The 18808-nt window shown below is 43.6% G+C and overlaps 1 protein-coding gene across 2 annotated transcripts in view; it reads left to right on the top strand.

Moving 5' to 3' along the window:
- The window catches only part of LOC132970650 (collagen alpha-1(XXIV) chain), a 99013-nt gene that overhangs the window by 50383 nt on the left and 29822 nt on the right, over positions 1-18808 (top strand). For both annotated transcript variants that reach the window (XM_061034503.1, XM_061034504.1), the window contains exons 20-31: positions 421-474; positions 561-614; positions 1766-1810; positions 1993-2046; positions 4067-4111; positions 7313-7366; positions 8693-8746; positions 11682-11735; positions 12278-12331; positions 15022-15075; positions 15241-15285; positions 17215-17259. In XM_061034503.1, the coding sequence (XP_060890486.1) occupies positions 421-474; positions 561-614; positions 1766-1810; positions 1993-2046; positions 4067-4111; positions 7313-7366; positions 8693-8746; positions 11682-11735; positions 12278-12331; positions 15022-15075; positions 15241-15285; positions 17215-17259 (612 nt within the window). The remainder of the gene's footprint in view (positions 1-420; positions 475-560; positions 615-1765; positions 1811-1992; positions 2047-4066; positions 4112-7312; positions 7367-8692; positions 8747-11681; positions 11736-12277; positions 12332-15021; positions 15076-15240; positions 15286-17214; positions 17260-18808) is intronic.

Genomic DNA, 18808 nt, shown 5'->3' with positions numbered 1-18808 from the left:
TGAAATGAATGATTCTGTTGTGGCAGATGCTTCAAGGTATTCCGTTTCTATCTGCTCTGCAGCAATCCATCACTATCAAAGATTTTCAAAGATGACCTTTTGTTCTATGTGAAAACAAGAGGCTGCTTACGATATAAGATATTTTTGGGGCTTTTTTGCCTTTATTAGATAGGACAGCTGAAGAGAGAGAGAGGAAATATTGGGAGGAGAGAGTAGGGAGTGACATGCAGCAGAGGTCGGATTGGAACCCACGGCCGCTGCGACAAGGACCGCTAGGCTATTGGCGCTCCTGCTCATGATCATTTAAATGCAATATAATCCCACTCCTCCTGTAATGTACACAGATGCAGAGAGCATGTGTCAAAATCAAGCAATTAGTAATGTGACTAATGTGTTTTTCTCATTTGTTTTTTTTGCAAGGGGTTTCCTGGCGACATCGGGGTACCAGGGCCCAACGGTCCACCCGGGCCAAAGGTACAACAGCCTCTCTTTGTCTTCTCCATTTATCCACCCATTCATTAAATTCATCTGATTGAATCATCTATTTGGGTTCTCTTCAGGGTTTGCAAGGTGCCAGAGGGCCACAAGGCCCGCCAGGGCCACAAGGAACACAGGTGAGACGATTCAACACCCAACTAAACCCTACCCGTCAGTGTGGTTCTTGGCTCAGTGATCCAGAAAAGTGGAAAATATGGCTCATCAAAGGGTTTCCATTGGATCATTAGTCTGAGGCAATTCTTCTCATTTAGCATGTTAGCACATTTCAAACAACTGCAGCTTAGCCCGAGTGGGATTTTTTTTCCGCTGCCATATATCTCGGGGCATGTTCCACTGGGTGAAGTCATGATTTACCATTGGGTGCTTATAAAATCAAGCTTGAATGTTTTCCAGCAGTGAAGAAAAAAAGAACAGAAGTCTGGAGATGTACATACCACTCACAGGTGCTTTTGTTTGTGCTGAATTTTACGGCATTGACCGGGCAAACACTGTGAAGATGTCGTTGATCACTGTTCTCCCCTCTTAAGACAAACACACTTTACTGCTGTGGAGTTACAGAACCTCAGACGGATTACACACACAAAGTCTTACAGAGTCAGAGACCACAGGCCTAGAATCATACAGGTGGGAAGTACAAGCTCTGTACTCCAGTTTTCTTTTTATTTTATTTTACATTTTGTACCACAGTGACAGGTTTGGGTCAGAAGCTCAGAAGAGTTTCGATAATTTAACCCTTTCTTTGGTAGTACTAATAGAGAATAAGACAAATAATATACAACCCTAATGCATCACCGGTCCTAAGGGATTTTTATTCAAGTTTCAAAATGCCTCTTCTCTGCTTGAAGTCTGAATTAGTAACTGTGTGTTGTTTATTTATTATTTCGACCAATCAACGGAGTGCAGTGTGACTTTAGGGTTGGATTGGTACGCTAAGGCTTGGCACCCGACAGAAGGTAGTATGACGGTACAGAGCCGTTATTTTGGTACCATTCTCAACTTTTGACTTTGGAAACACCAATAAATCTGTAGCGTACTGAACCCACTGGACCGCTTGGTGGAAACGGGGCTAAAGTAGCACGAGGTCGCAGTTACCTTACATTATTAGTGCAAGTCTTCTTTCTTCTAAGGGTGACCAGTTTACTTGTGGTGTGATGATGAATGGAATAACAGCTGGATTGTTCTGCTAATTGTAGAGTTTGCTCGTACTCAGAGCGTTATGAAAGAGCAGAATCTTTGTGTTTGATGAGCTGTGCTGTGTGTTTTGCAGGGGGATGAAGGACCACTCGGCCCACCTGGCATCGCTGGCCCTACTGTAAGAACTCCAGATACACAACCACTCACAAATACTCAGCCTATTGCAAGTTGTTTGAATGGAACAGTTTTCTACGCTGTTCTTTAAGCAAGCAGCTGCGATATACACATTTTCAGTTCTGGTACCTTTCGACCGCAGGTTTGTGAATGTGTGTGTCACTGTCTCTCCTCTTCTCTTTGTAGGGGAGACCTGGAAGAAAAGGCTACATAGGTGAACCTGGCCCTGACGGTCTACAGGTGAGATCACTTTCTTCTCATAATCACCGTGCTGTTTGCTACACTCCTGTAACTGTGTTTTTGTGTTATATTCAAAGATTAACACACTTTCAACCGCTGACGTTTTCTTTAAGAAATACCTCGTTATCAGCTCTGTAACATAACATGAAGCCACAGTATTGTTGAATATTGTCTAATATTCAGCACAGCGTCTTGTTTTCTTTCCTTGAGATGGAATCAGTATAATTTTTTTCTACAGTTTTTTTCTCAGTCCACATCTGTTAAAGATATGGAACGGACAAGTTTCTAGATGTTGAGAAATCTTGGAGAAATAAACATGCTGCTGTGTTTGATGAGCTTGGTTTGCTTTTAACTACCTACAATAGTCATAGTTCCATTGAATTGTGGAGTAAATGTCAAGGGAACGTTTAAGGGGGTGAAGGTTAAGTTAAGGTGAAAAGGTAAGAAAAAGAGTGGAACACACCCAACGCGTTTCAGCCATTTTCCACTCGTTTCCTACCTTTCCACCCTTAACCTCTCCCACACAAGTGTGCCCACAACCGCTTCAGAGACCACTCCATTCCCAAGCGGAGGTAAGCTAGTCCACTGTTGTTTTTTTCAGTCAGTTGTCCCTACGACATCGCACCTTGTATCACCCAACATTACCCCACACACAGTGAGCGCGCCAGTTTCAATTAATAGTGAACATTTAAAATGTTGCCAAAAAAGAAATAACAGATTAGGCGGGCCGCAGATGGACTAGCGGTGAGGTCGCGACCTATGTACAGAGGCTGTAGTCCTCTAAGCAGGCGGCCCGGGTTCAAGTCTGACCTGCGGCACATTTTCCATACATCACTCCCCTCTGTCTATCTCGTGATATTCTACTATATCAAATTTATTTCCAATATAAATTAAAGGCTTTATATTTTTCACACTTAAATATAATATAAATCAAGTCTATCCTCTGAAAATAACTCTGTGAGTCATGACTGTCTACAATGGGTGTAACACCTGAGTCCAGCTGTCTGTGATGTTTTCAGAGTTTTCAGAGTCCTATCTTCACTTTGTTTACATCGCCAGGACGGCCGGCTGACTCCTCCCCTCGCGTATAAAAGTTATTTAATTGAGGGACTAGAGAAAAGAAGAATAACATACTGTACTCACTGCTTAACTGTGTTTCTAGATCACACTCATTTCGGGTAAATTTACATGCAGTGTGAAGATACGAGCATAATAAAGATCGCTAGCATTAGCATGCTAACACAACAATGCACCGCGAGTTGTTTTGGTTTCATGCTGGTGCTCAAGGGCGACATCTGCTGGATCAAAAAATTGCATATATAAAGCCTTTAAGGCTAATAGCCCACAAATAATCGTCTCCAACAGTTGTCTCAGAGAAAATATATCAGCTAGCAATGATCATAATATCATGCTTTTTAGTGAATAACATACATTTGTGCGTCACTGGAAGTTCCTCACACTTGCTTTAAGGAGGACTGAATACACCCAACTTTATCACCCTGACCCTGAGAATCTTCTGGCTTTAACTTTTAAGTGTTGAGGATTTTACTGTATACGTTTGTTTTCAGGTTTTTACTACAGCAAACCACGGCATTCCAACCCTGTTCCTTCCTATATGTTTAGGGCTGCCATTGGTTTTTTTTGCCATCACCGCAATTGCTGTGCCATGATAGAAGTACGATGTGATTTCAAGATTTTGAGGATCCAAAATGACACCGTCATGCTTACCTCTGATTTCCAGCGTCTCCATGGTACTGTGAGCTGAGACCTAACTGTGTTAAACACATGCTCTTCATTAAGGGGAGAGAAAATGTTCTCCCCAGGCTTTCATCACACATACATACCAAGCACACCAATAAGAAGCGAAGCTTTCCAGTCCCACGGAATAAGAGTGTGTGTTCCTTTTTTTAACACTTGTGATATCCTGATTGGGGAGCCAGCTGCAGGGTAGAACGGTGACAGACATCTCTCTAATTGCAGGAAGCTAACCCGCACACTGTTTGATGTGTTCTGCTTGCAGGGAGAGAAAGGGGACATGGGAAACGTTGGAAAACTCGGACCACAAGTAAGTTGCTATCTCACTTGTAAAGTACAGTACTGTTATTAACTAACAACCACCACGCTGTGCAATAGCAGCTTCTCATTAAATCCTCTTTAAGGGTGTTAATGTGGAGCCTGTGCTGCGGCTTTCATCGGCTCCACTTCCTGTCTTTAAAGCATTTACAGTACATTTAAAAATCAATATTCCCAGCACATGAAGATAATGATGCAATTCATCTCTGTGAATGAATATTAAAGAAGTATTTCCTGATGTTTTCCTGACCTACTTTCAATGTTAAGACAATTTGGATCATCTCCCAGCATCACAGTTCGTTTTGTCATCGTGAAATTGGCAGAGCACCACAGCAGAAAAAAAAAAAAAAGTAGAGTAATATGAGATCTTCGGTGAAGTCACCGTGTTTGGGTTTCACAGTTTTCTAAAGCTCAGAGCTGCCAAAGTGTTTTTTTTTTTTGCCAAAGTATCATCTGCTGCATGTTGTCAAAGTTCAATAACTGTGGAATCTCTGGTCAGATTATTTGTAATTATAATTAACGTATGAACTGCAGAATTACAGTTTCAGATGCTGCCAGTCCGTTTCATACTCCATTAATACTTTGTACCCAAAACAAATACCTCAAAAGAAATTGTCTTCTTTTGCAAAATCCTCAGATGCACAAAACTCTCCGAACATCCAAACTATGTCCGTCCTTTCCGGAGGCCCCCATAATGTTAATATTTGCATTCTGTGCATAGTGGAGGCAACCAAGCGGGCCGTGTTGGACTGTGTTTCTGCAGCGCACATATGAGAGGGATTAAGCACTCACTGCGTAGAGAGAGCTTTGAAGCCTAGGAGGAGCCGTGGGACTATGCAGAGAAAAAAAAAAAACCAAAACAACTCTAAAACATATGGAGGCTCTAATGAATTGCATGACTTCACTTTTCCAAATAAGTTAGTTGTGTAAGAAAAAAGACTGTTATCAAGTAACAGGTTAACCCAAGGGTGCCTGTCTTTTCTGAGCCACCCCTGTATCACCATGTGGGCTCCCATAAAATGTCTCTCAAGTGAAATTTTACTGGACGTTTTTTACAGTGTGGTAGATTTGAGCCAATTTAGATCTGCCGCTGAGTGCTCCCCCTTTAGTCCACAACTACTAAAACATGTCGCAGCCGTCAATTACCAAAGGCAGCCACAGGCGTGCATGATATGCAGTTCATATGTCAACTTATTGCTTTGATTTTCATGTCAGTGACTCACTTAACCTTAATACTCTTAGTTGACTGCAGCTGTATTTCTTCCCAAACGTAAGGTTAATGGGTATACCAGTACTTTTTTGTAACCCTGGCTTTGACTCCGAAACCAGATCTGCCTTTAAAACAGAACGGTGAAAAGCGCAGGAAACCACTTTGTTAGGTGATACCGGGGGTACCACATTGTCCCACTTCTTGTCCCAATTAAGGGATTTGAGGTCAATTTAAAGCTCTTGATCCAAGGCCTGCAGTCTGCATCCCTCAGAAAACACTCTGTTACTAATCTATCACTTAAATGCTCGACTTGCCTCCAACAGGATAAAAACCCTAGAGGTGAGGAGTAACAATTTGAGGCTGTTTTTTTTTTTTGCTGAGTTAGGGACTAGCCAATGGAACAAAATGTCACTGTGTTCATGTAAACGGTTTGTTATGTGTCTTTTTCAGTGTCTCACCTACTTTGTCCTTCTGTCACTTTAGTTTTCCATTCCTTACTGACGTTCCTTCCTTCCTTTTTTCTTACTCTCTGGTCACATGGCGTGATACAGAAAAAGCTTACAGAGGAATAAAAGCTAAATGCCAGGATGTAAACTATATGATTATGTGCTCAAAGTAAAAGAATAGCAGCCATATAGAATCTGTGCAACCTGTTAAGTGCGTGAATGGATCGTGAAAGACGGAAATGCAGCAACTGGAAATTGGCACTCAGATCCAGAGCGAGCCGCAGTCTGACCGCGCTGGCTTTTGTGGTCGACACTTAAGTAGGACCATGGTCTGAACTTGGGCCAATCACATGAATTATTGCAACAACGCTGTGATTGAGTTCAGGTCAGATGTCCTGGTAGTTTACCGTGTCCTAGTGGCTTTCTGCATGTGCTGTGGTGTAACATACGTGCAGTATTGTGGCTTCGGTTCAGAGGGTGTTACCTACATTCTGTCAGACCTTTACGATATTCACACCAAAATTTTCTTTAAATTCTTCTAGAAAAACATACACGTAAGGTTTTGAAACATAAAGCCGCCCTTTCTTTTCCCATATGTGTAACCTCAATGTGACACATAACAAGGTAAACCTCTAGCTGCTCTTTTTTTTGGTGGATTCTCTGCCCGCCCGCCCGCCCAGCCACAAGTTCCACTAAGGGGGTCTGGATTGTTTAGCGGGGAGACTGGCACTGGTCCAAACCACAACCCCTGTCCCAGACGACAGATCTGGTAGTGGTTATGCTCCTCTGATAACTCTCACATTTACATAGAGGTGTGTGTTTTGCACATGAGGACCTCTTCGCTACACAGTTATCTTTTTTTTTTTTAAGATCATCATCTGTATCAAGTTTCTGTTCGCTGTGAAATTTACCAAGCCCCCAATTAATTCCCAAATCATCACAAGAACATGTGTACTTGCTTTTCCCCCACCAGACAACACAGTTTTGTTCCAAGACTCACAAAAGCTTTAGATACATCTCAAGGTTACGAACATTCAACTTCTTGTTTACATTTTGGTGGATGATCAGATCCATATGGGGGTTTTTCTAAACGGATCTCAGAAGAAGAAAAAGTGCGCCATAGTTACTCGCCTCTGTGTCGTCTTGATTTCTTTTCTCACTGTTTACTCAAGCATGAATAAATTTACACTTTGTCACACTCTAAAGATTAAGGACAATCATGAGAAATTGAGGACATTTTTTAATAATGACAACAAGCTGTTTTTTAAGCATTAGTTATTTTGTTTAAATAACTCTTCAGAGGTGAGGATAAATGTTTCCTCCATGGGCTTGAAGCAGCTTTTGTTTTGTCCCCTGAAGCATTATTGTTATCTACAGCCTATAGCATTGTAGGTTTCATACCAGGTTTGAAAATAACTCTTAAATGAATGAAGAAGTCCACACACACTCACGTTCTCAGTTTTTTTTTTCAACAATATGTCTCTTTTTCCCTCTCTCATCTTTTCCTCTCTATTTCTCTCCACCTCCCGTCTCGAAGGGTCCGCTAGGCCTGATCGGGATAGCTGGAGTGATGGGAGTTCCGGGTGAAAAGGTAAGCAGTGTGTTTCTCTGTCATTAGCCTGTCAGTCAGCATCAGCTGGGTTGCTTGTCAGTCGCATGACCCCTGTAATTTGGGGGTTGGGTTAAGCAGCCCACGGCTTGAGGCCTTAGAAAGGGCCCCCCCCCCCCCCGAACAAATGCTTAGAGAGGCACTCACCACTCTCACATCGACAACAATAACAAACAATGTCAATGCAGCGACACCATTCATGTGTCCTGTCGCTCCTCCTTCTCTGATGAGGCAAGTCAAGATGGGAAACATTCATATTTAATAGCTGACAAAAAAAAAATGAATTTCCCCACGCGGGATTAATAAAGGATAAATTATTATTATTAAATCTATTTAGACAAATTGCCAAAATTACTGTCATCTACATTAAGCTATTTATTCATCAAATACATGAAGACTTATAAAACATAAGGGAAGGCATAGATCCACACAGGTGGAGGTTGTGTATGAATCATTTTGATGCTGCAAGCTGTAGAGGCCTGAGGCTCTTTCCATGTTTGTCTTTTATTGCTTCTCGGATTAAAAGTAAATATTAAAAGTAATCCCTGCAAAAATCAAGTAAATAATTGTCCAACCAGTCAATGTGTTAATTATCAAAGTATTCCAGTCTGCCTACATATCTCTGTTCTTCCCTCCTTCTGTATATTGAAAAACGTGCTCCTCTTTCATTCCTATCCAGACGCCCCCTGTGTGTCAGAACATGTTCTTGTGATGGGAAGCCGTCTGCTTGTCAAACTCTTGCTTTCCCTCCGCCCTGCCTCCCCCCCCCCCCCACTTCACTCTGTCAGCACCAGCCATACCCTGACAGCCCACAAATTCCTTTCACAAGATAGATCAATTCAATTCCCCTTTTCTCCAGATTAAGACTCGTGTTTCCAATACAGAGCACTCAAACTATTCTGCTCAGCGTCCGAGAGAAGTGCACAGAAGAGCTTTAAAGGGTACTACTTGCACAGTCATGAATGCAGCAAAGTTCAAGACGGGATTAAGTATCACTGACACAAGAGTTAGGGAGTTTAGCTGTGGGAGGCCCAGGAAGCTTTACAGCGCACACACACAGAGTTACCTTTTGCTTTTTAACACACTGTGCAGAGTGCCACCAACCGGGTTTTACCTGCTCACCACTCAACCAGCTGTCACTCAAACGGCCTGTGTTTAAGAAGCAGCTCTCCAGTTTCATTGCTCTTTATTAGGAAAAGGACTATGTGAGAGGGTTTTTTTTTTTTCTGTGTTTAGGTTTTCAGGTCAGAGTTAAATGATCTGCTCTCGCTCTCTCTTTCTGTCTTACTGTTTTTTTTTTTTCCCCAGGGCGATAGAGGACCAGCGGGTCCAACAGGTCCAGTCGGGGAGAAGGGGCCAAGGGTAAGTACAGTCCCTCAGGAAATACTGCAGAGTCCTGCTTCTTGTCTGAAAGTTGGTTCACTCCAGACCCATGTGTATATTATACTAAATGTTTCCAAAGAAAACTGCTAAAGCTCCGACAGCCTACCTAGAGGGCGAACTTGGTATAGAAAACAAATGACTTTGGATGATTAATTCAAAACCGAACCGACTGAAGTGAAGCAGCTCTGGCTGTATCGTCACAATGCTTTGTTGATGGAAATGAAAGCAGACTCTTCAGACCTAAAAGCATCCAGACTCTTCAGTATTGAGGGTTTTTTTTGAAGCTCTGTGTAAAATTCAACCATGGCTAATTTGTCTTCCCACATTAATGTCGAGGACGAAAAACATCCTTTTTACTTTCTTGTTGTCTGTGATGTCTCTATTCAGTCTTAAATTATTACATCTGTAATAGATCTACAACTAAAGCAAGGGGGTGGTTTATTCTGCTCCATCCAGGGGCGTGTCCAGACTTCATCCAGGGGCGTGTCCAGACTTATTTGACTGGGGGTGGCCCGATTGGCGCTCTGACTTAAGCAGGGTGGCATAAAGTTTGCATGCACACCAGATGAAATAATTTCATTCATGTACCCTTTCTATCTGCATGAATCATAGCTCCTTTAAGGTTAACAAGAGAATGACGACATGTCAATCTTCTGAGCTTAAGTCTTTCAGGACAAAAGAAGATATGTGTCCAAAGTCAGAATTTAAAGTTCCAAAACTACATTCATTGCCAATGTGACTGAAATATAGTTAGTTTATTGCAGGTTTGACATTATGCGAGAGTTTGAAAGCACATTATTGATGGACTCATTCCTTTCCTACGCTCCAATCTTATGAAATAGGTTTGCAAAGTATTGATTTTCAATTTAAAGTACTCAAAATGCTGCACTGGCACGTCAAGAAAACTACACAACATGAACACTTAATTGAAAGTGAAGTTCTGCCTCTGAATCGGCAAAAAGCCAATCTTAGTTTAGGATTTTGGGGGTGGCATCTGGGGGTGGCCAATCAGATCTCAAGGGGGCCCATGCCAGTCCTAGCCACCCTTCTGGACACGCCCCTGGCTCCATCATCTGCCTGAAGAACCGAATAAGCGGCTAGTCAGATGAAATCACTCCTGCTTTCACCTTGTGACAGTTAAGCTCTCTAATGGTGTATGATCCCATCGCGTTCACAGGTGTGGTTTGGAGTGGTACATTTTTGACAGCAATGTGGTTATTTTCAAAATTGTTATTTGGAGGTTAATTAATTAAGACTGTACATATTTTAGGGTCTCAACTCAATGACCAATACTGAGTGGACTTATCTCTTACTAAACAATCCTTGCACACACACCTGAGCACAGTAAAGACTAAGAATAGATCTTTCTGAAGGAGTGTATTCTCGTTGTCTTACCTCAATCAATTCAATGTGATGTTTGATTTGATAACAGTTTGGCAGTGCAGGTTAATAACAGGGATTCCCACATCACTATTGATGGAGCTTATTGGTCGGATTCTTCAACAGGTCTGATGAGTTTTATGATTGACTGTGTAAATGTGACGCCCAACAAGTTTTCAGAGTCGTGAAAAAAAACTCTGAAAGAAGTTCTAAGTGTGCACTGTTTGACTGTTTAGTTTAATGTGCAAGCGTTTTGCACAGCTCTATTCTTATTATAACTTTGGATATTTGCCCTTGGTAACAGACGTGCTGCTTGGTTGTGGCTCTCGTGCGTATAGCGTCAAAGATATGGTATTCCTGGAATGTGAGCTCATGTTCCACAGAAAGATGTTTCAGCATATTGCTGGTGTTCCCACCCTTCTTGAGAATATCATTTTTTGAAGACATTACACATAGCTCTATTGTCATCTTTTTTTCTTCTGCTCTTTGTGCTACGACTGCAGATTTTTTGCAAGTTTTGCTTGGCATGACAGACTGTCAGAAAAAAAAAACATGCATCAGCAATAGGAATTGAGGAGTTCAGATGCATTCAATTTGGACAATTTGGAGCTCGATTCACATCCCTATTTGGCCTGCATCCCTCCCTGTCCCGGGGCCTTGGAGGAAATCCATGCCTGTGGCTTAGGGCCCAAGTCCTGACCTATCTGGCTTGCAGACTGGCTAGCAGGCCGACTGTTTGGCTGGCTGGAGGAAAGGATGACTAATTTAGTGGCTGGATGGCTAAATAGTTAAATGATTGAATCATTACTTGTGTGAGTGTGATTTTGTGACTTCTGTAAGGCGCTCTGATGATCTGTGTGAAACAGTTTGAGTTATGATGCAGCCTCGTAAGTGAGGGGTGGCACCTCTTTTAAGATATTTATTGTGCCCATTTTTGCCTTTATTAGATTGGACAGCTGGAGAGAGACATGAAATGTGGGGAGGAGAGAGTGGGTGATGAGATGCATCAAAGGGCTGAGGTTGGATTCAAACCCACGGCCACTGGGACAAGGACTATATCTTCTGCACACGGGGCACGCAACACAACCGCTTAGGCTATCCGGCGCGTCGGGATGGCACTTCGTTAGGCTGTTCCAGTTTAAAAAAAAACGTTTTGCAGGGATTCTCTTTTCCTGGCAAATCTTAACCACATTCGTCTTGACCGGCTCTGTTTGCTATTGTGGTTTAATTTCATATATAGTCAATAACAGATCGAGAATTGGTGGTGAAAAGAGCTGTGGCATCCAGCTATTCTGCCCTCTTTGAAAATAAAACACGGTTTTGATCTTAATCCTTCTCGGTCACACATGTAACAGCCTTTACTGCACAGCCCTGCTCTGCTAATCATTGTTAAAATGTACAAATGCTACAATGTGTCTTTAATCTGTATAACGACGACAGCTCCCACTTCTGATGTAGCAGATGCCGACAACAGTGACATGGTTTCTTGACCACTTTTTTTCTAAGCTGTCTCTTATTTCTGTCTCGATGTAAGGGCTATCCAGGGTTGCCAGGAAGTCCAGGGGACATCGGCATGCAAGGTGCATCTGTAAGTGTTCCATACGACCATCTGCACTACGTCAGCCTAAACACTGATTCTCTGAAACTGGTTTACCATTTTAACCCCCCCCCACACACACTTTATTTATAATCTCTTTTGATTAACTTCCTCTACAGAACTCTCTTCTTGTCTCTTGCTTACTCTGCATTTTGCATCGAGTCACGCACAGATCAGCGCTTAATGGACTCCTCTCCACTCAGTGGCTTGGCTGGATCATTTAAACGCTTAAAATTGCGAGATGAACTTGGGACTGTAAAATTGATTTAGCGGAATGTTCTCTTTTCTGTAAACACCTTCAAATTTTTAAGGGGTGATTTGGTGTATCAGATGTCCAGTTCCCACAATTTAGTCTGGACCTGTGTAAACAGTCTGTCTTCACCGTCTGATTCTGCAAGAGTTCTGCTAAAGCATTTGCAGGGTAGTCACGAGGTTTACATGACAAGTGAAGAGATGCAGCGAGATGTCTTGTTATGCCTAGTTGTTTGTTGTATTCTCACTGTCTGGTCTTCTATCTTTTTTTTTCCTCACAGGGTCCCCAGGGGCAGAGGGGCATTCCTGGCATCGCCGGGCCAAAGGGCAGAAGGGTAAGAGCTGTCTGAAATATTTTGGGGCATTACTAGCGTCTGAGCGTACTTCAACTAAACCATGAAAACTTCCCTTATCCGAGCCTTGGTTTGTCTGTTTCACATCACATCTTCATTCTCATAAACTGGAGGTGAAAGCAATTAAAAAAACATGTGTTAGTCCTTCCACTTGGGCCGGGCCTCTTTGTAGGGGCTTTTACAACTGTTTCACAGGCCCCAAGACTCTCATTGGTGGGAGACGTTGTGGTAATGTCAAACGGAACATGGTTGTCGTGATACTGGTGAGACACCGTGTGGCTGAGAGGGGAATGACACCTTCAGTTGAAGAGGAAATGAATCATTATGAGGGTGATTGTGGTCGAGGAGCTGTTGAACATTTCAACAGTAATAAGTGAGGAACTGAGTGTAGCAGAGTCAAACAAACAAGAGCACATTCACCTTCAGTTTATTTAAGCTTTCTGGAGTCAGGACTCAAAGGGACTATGTCTGAGTTTGATTGGTGTATATATTTGTAGTGGTCAATTTTCTTTCTCAATAATACTTTTCACAGACTTTCAAAGTGTTTTTCTTGTCAGCTCTTCCTGAATGATTATGTGGTCTGCATTTCAACCAGGTTTCATCTGATAGAAGACATTGTTGAGCTGCTGTGTGCGAGGTTTTTGTGAGGCGTTCAGGTCCTCTTATTATGTTGCAGGACTCTGAGATTGTCAGTTTCTCCTTTGTTTCACCAGTTAAGAAATCATTGCTCCCTCTGCAGCAGCACACTCTGGGAGGTCCTCGTATGTTTAGCCGTTAATTTACTGTAAATCTTTCCTAAACTGAGAGGGGTTTGCTTGTGCTTCACGCCTCTGCCGTGGCTAAACCTCTCGAGTTGAATACTTTCCACCAATACAAAAAAAAAATGTACAGGAAAAGCTCAAGAGCCAAATGATTACGACATAACACCGAACAACTGCTCACACTTAATCAATCATCCACACTTGACTTCCTTTAATCTTTTGTTTACTTCCTTTTCTCCTGTTTGAAATTTTGCCAAGCGACACATATGGCTGCACTTAAAATGCAGCGTCGTGTGTTGTTTACTGTAATCTATACACGCGTGACTTTGTGGTTGCATTTCCTGCCTCGCTGAGTCACCAGGACCAGAGAAAAGTGCGAAAGCTAATCCTTTGAATCCTCATCCCGTACTACTGGCTATGCTAGATGAGCTTTTTGGAAGACATATAGAAAATAAACATGCATCCTTCTCAACACTGTGGTTGGTCAAGAAGGATTTCCCCTACAGTGGGATGCATCATTAAGAAAGCAAAATGCAGCCGCTACACCACTTGTGTCTGTTTACCAGCTGATGAATTAAAAAAAAAAAAAACATATCCTGGAGCTTGATAATGTTGTGTGCACCTGCCTTTATTGACGCACCGCTGCACCAGCTCCAAAACTAGTGATGGTCTTGGACTAACAGGAAGTGCTTCTTCTGAGTTATGAATAACTTCTCTCAGATTGAATCTATTTTGTTTTGAATCTTCTCCATTTGAATTATGACTCAGTGATGTGTAGAGGCACAATCTGACTTTGTACCTATACTGTACTTACACCTGACATTTGGGTATTAGCCAATACTGACTACTGATCAGGAACCAGGGCTTTATTACAAAGTTGTGTGAACTCACTGAATGAGGAGAGGAGAAGCAAATGGGAGTATTCTTTGTGTAACGCAAATTTAGCTTAAATTTAAAATAGAAAAACCAAGTAATCCACAGATATAAATGCTGCCAAATGTTATCTATTATTAAAAATAATGAAACAGTTTCCTGGTCTATAATCTTGATAATGAACAAAAGATGTAATACCAACGCATTCAAAGGCAACAACAAACCTGTTTAGGAATGCTAAGTTCAGGATTTAAAAAAAGTAAAGACATTAAATCATAACTACTGCAAACAAACTTGTCAGGGTAACTAAGCGATCTATGTTAGTGATGGTGATGAATGTATTAAATCAGTGTCTTGACTATCCCTGTTTACTAAATGAAAGGATTCAGCTGACAGAGACAAAGATGGAACACAGGGTGCAGTAACAATGCTCACCTCAAAAAAAAAAACTGAAACACAGATAATACTCTGCAATTAAAACCAAGATCGCAAAGAAAGATGAGCTACAGGAAGGAAGAAAGGGAGAGGACAGCTAAAGCTGAGTTTGTCTGCCTGGAAGCTTTAAAGGGTGGACAGAGCAACCTGAGAGGGACGGGAGCGACTACCGACTGGAAGCCAGAGGCTCGGGCACGGCAAAGTGGGAGCAGATAGAGATCCACTGAAGGTAGAAAATATAAAAGAGGAGAGACAAGATGGGACTGAAAGATAGGATAGGAACCTCTGAGGGAGTGGACAGGGAAGGAAAAAAAAGAGTGTGTGGATGTATTCAAAGATCTGTATCAGTCACCATGCCTGTGTGGTGGTGCCACAATGCCCAGAAACTTTTGGAATGTTTGTGGGAGTGGCATGCTGAATCCCCCCCACCGTCCCCCTAAATAGTGTAAGAATATAGACTAATCACTTTGTTGATAGTGTTTCCACTGACACTGCTGTGCACGTGTCATCTACAGTATGAAGCTTTGATGCTTGAAGTCTTCCTGTGCTGCGTTGTCTTTGTTGAGTGATGTCTAAAGGTGTCTCTTTGCTGCTGTCTCATAGGGGCCCCAGGGTCCAGATGGCCCACTAGGAGAACCAGGCCCCGAGGGCACCAAGGTAAACCATGCATGCCACCCTGATGAAAAACATTGACATGTGACTGTGGGATCATGAAAATATACTCCTGCATGGGATATGCAATACCTTCTTGACTCTTTATATTTGTGACAGTCATGGATGGTTCATTAGTATTTTTAAAATGCATCATTTGGTTCCTTGCAGGGTGAAAGGGGAGACATCGGACATAAAGGAGAGCCTGGATTTATTGTAAGTAGTTCCTGAAATGAACATGGGCAGATCACATTTGACACAGTTTTCAACACTTCCTGGATGGTTACGATGATGTAAACGTTTGATGTCGTGCACGTGTCAGGATGGGAAGGCTTCAGGCTCTTGAGAAAATGAGAAGGCACATTTATTAGCCTCTTCCTCCATCCTCGGCTGAGATCATCATTATTATCATGGTTGTAGGGTTTCATCCGGAAGCATCATGTTTAGCATCAAATTCCTTTAGAAGATGCACACACTGAGCTCATGGAAAAGACTGAACCACATCATTACCCCGGTATCTGATGTAACCCTCGGGCCTCTGTTCACGCGTTCATCAGCTGTGAGTTGCAGAGTGGGCCTTTGTCTTTTTTCGCCTCACTATCTAATTATACGCACAGGAAGTTATTATGGAAGGCTCCGAGCTTTTAAAGAGGAAAGCTGAGCTTCATCTGATGATGTGTGCAGGATGAACTTTGTATCTTCTTCTAACCAGAATCAGGTGTGAATGTGATGCATTGTTTCTATAAAGAAATCAACAGCGATCTCTGTTTATCCAAATAGGAAGATCTGCCAACACACTATAGGTTTGTAGATGTTGTGTGGATATATCAGGTTTCTCTTGAGTAAGTAAGTCATTAATAAAGAGTGTAGTTAAAGAGCAATAGTCTTTGTAATGGATAAAGGTTACATCATCACTGATGTAGAAGTGAAACAGCCCCGTGTCCACCTAGTGTTTTTTTTCCGAGCGCCAGCGTCTTTTTTCAATTGTCTTCAATGAGGAGAGAGCGTTCGCGGCAGAAAGCGCCCAGGGTCTTTTTTTCTGCTCCACCTTTTTGTGCAGCTGCTCAAGTTAAAGAGGTCATATTATGCCCTTTTTGGGGTTCGTATATTTAATCTATGTATCTACTAAAGTATGTTCACAATAGATAAAGTTATTAAAAAGTGTCGGTTTTCATGAACTGCCGCTCCATGCACCGGCTCGCTTCTGACTCTCTCTCTAAGGCTCTGAAGTGCCCACGTTCAGAGTCGCCACGTGTGCCAAGTCTGATCTGATTGGTCGGCCTGTCGGCTCTGCCGTAATTGGTCAGTCGTCAGCACGGTTCTCGGAAATGTCCCGCCCCTTTTACCACATTGGGAATGCAGCCACTTTGGCTCCGAGGGGAGCAAAAACATTAGCATGTTAGCACTGCTGTGCTACCGCAGGCTACGGCATATCGTGGGCGTGCTACAGAAGTTAACGGGCGTGCAACATGAGCTGCTGGGCTTGCCACAACGAGCCAATGGGCTTAGATCAGTGATCTCACACTGAAAAGACGTCACACTGGCAAATTTTTATCGAGGGGGGCTAGAACTGAGCGTTACATGCAGCTAATGCTACAGCTAACAGGAGGACGTAGGAGAAGCTGCGTTTACGCTGACTTTGAATTTTTGCACATAGATGTTCCTGAACATGCACAGAACACTTGGAAAACACACTAAAGAGCATATAAAACCAGAAAAAGCATAATATGGGACCTTTAAAACTCATTCAACTTTTCATGATATTCTCCGTAGTTTTGCCGCCTACGGATTGCGTCTTGTACCCACATAGTCGTGTCGGTCATACAGTGTCTGTTGTCAACAGACTGTTGTCATAGAGACAGGACGGACGTGCAGCGCTTTTCTTCTCAACGCTTCATGCGAGCGCTCCTAGAGGCACAGCCAGTCGCTTTTTCTGCCCGGGAAAAACGCTAAGTGGGAAAGGGGGCCTAAGGGTGTCTAATGAAGGAAGACATTCATCTCCCTCAGTCAGACGTGTCGTGGTGTTATGTTGGGGTCAAACCCAGTACAGACTAACACACAGTGTGCTCCTACGTCTTTCTTTAAATGAATCTGAATTACTCTGATTGATTGTTAATCGTTTGACAAAATCATTCTGTCTTAAAGGGCAAGGCTGGAAGTCCAGGAGAGAGGGGCCCTGCAGGAAAAGCTGTAAGTCATGTTCAACTTGTCTCTCTCAAAGCTTTCATTTCTAACTCAAGCGAAACCTTTCACTGTGGCTACAGGAGGAAACACAGACTCGTTAAAAAAAAAAAAACAACCTCCACATCCTCTTTTCACCTGTAATATGTATAATTATTGTTTGAAGAGTGTGCTCCAATAAAGTCACCCCAGAGGAAGTAGTCCAAGTTTAAAGAAGCTGCTGAGCAGTGTATCCTGACTCGTATTTAAAACACATTTACAAGTAAATCCCCCTCACTCATGGTGTGTGTGTTGGTGGGAACTTTCACCTCATCATAGAGATACAGTCTACAGTCGTACACTTCCATCTTCTGTGAGGTTAACATTGTTTATGTGTTTGGAGCAGGATGTTGGTATGTTGGTGGTGCACAGTTGAAAGTTGGTGTCCTCTGGTGGAGAACTGATGTAATAGAGCATCGGTAGTAGCGCACATCCTGCTGACATGGGGTGCTTCTCATGTCTCTTATTTTCTGTTTCCTCACTCCTTGCTCCTTGCTACTCGCTCCTTGCTCCCTATTCCCTCCTCCCTACTCGCTCCTCCGTCCTCCTTCCCTGCTCCTCGTTCCTCCCTCCTCCCTCCTCGCTCCTCCCACCTAACTCTTCCCTCCTCCCTCCTTGCTCCTTGTTCCTCCCTCCTCTCTCCTCCCTCCTAGTTCCTCGCTCCTCGCTCCTCGCTCCTCGTTCCTCGCTCCTCCCACCTAACTCCTCCCTCCTTGCTCCTCGCTCCTCCCCCATACTCCTCCTTCCCCCCTCCTTGCTCCTCTCTCCTCCCTCCTTGCTCCTTGTTCCTCCCTCCTCTCTCCCCCCTCCTTGCTCCTCTCTCCTCCCTCCTCTCTCCTCTCACCTCACTCCTCACTCCTCCCTCCTCACTCATCACTCCTCACTCCTCTCTCCTCCCCCCTCTCTCCTCTCTCCTCACTCCTCTCACCTCACTCCTCACTCCTCACTCCTCCCTCCTTGCTCCTCTCTCCTCACTCATCCCTCCCCCCTCCTTGCTCCTCTCTCCTCCCTCCTCTCTCCTCACTCCTCCCTCCTCACTCCTCACTCCTCACTCCTCCCTCCTTGCTCCTCTCTCCTCACTCCTCCCTCCCCCCTCCTTGCTCCTCTCTCCTCTCTCCTCACTCCTCCCTCCTCGCTCCTCCCTCCTCACTCCTCCCTCCTCAGTCTTCCCTCCTTGCTCCTCTCTCCTCACTCCTCGCTCCTCCCTCCTCACTCCCCCCTCCTTGCTCCTCTCTCCTCTCTCCTTACTCCTCACTCCTCACTCCTCACTCCTCCCTCCTCGCTCCTCCCTCCTCAATCTTCCCTCCTCTCTCCTCCCTCTTCACTCCTCACTCCTCCCTCCTTGCTCCTCTCTCCTCCCTCCTCTCTCCTCCCTCCTCACTCCTCCCTCCTCTCTCCTCTCTCCTCACTCATAACTCCTTGCTCCTCACTCCTCTCACCTCACTCCTCACTCCTCCCTCCTCTCTCCTCACTCCTCCCTCCCCCTCCTTGCTCCTCTCTCCTCCCTCCTCTCTCCTCA

Source organism: Labrus mixtus, chromosome 3 (genome assembly GCF_963584025.1).
Source record: "Labrus mixtus chromosome 3, fLabMix1.1, whole genome shotgun sequence".
Lineage (NCBI taxonomy): Eukaryota > Metazoa > Chordata > Actinopteri > Labriformes > Labridae > Labrus > Labrus mixtus.
Note: the sequence above shows the minus strand (reverse complement) of the source record. Positions and strands in the feature narration are given on the sequence as shown.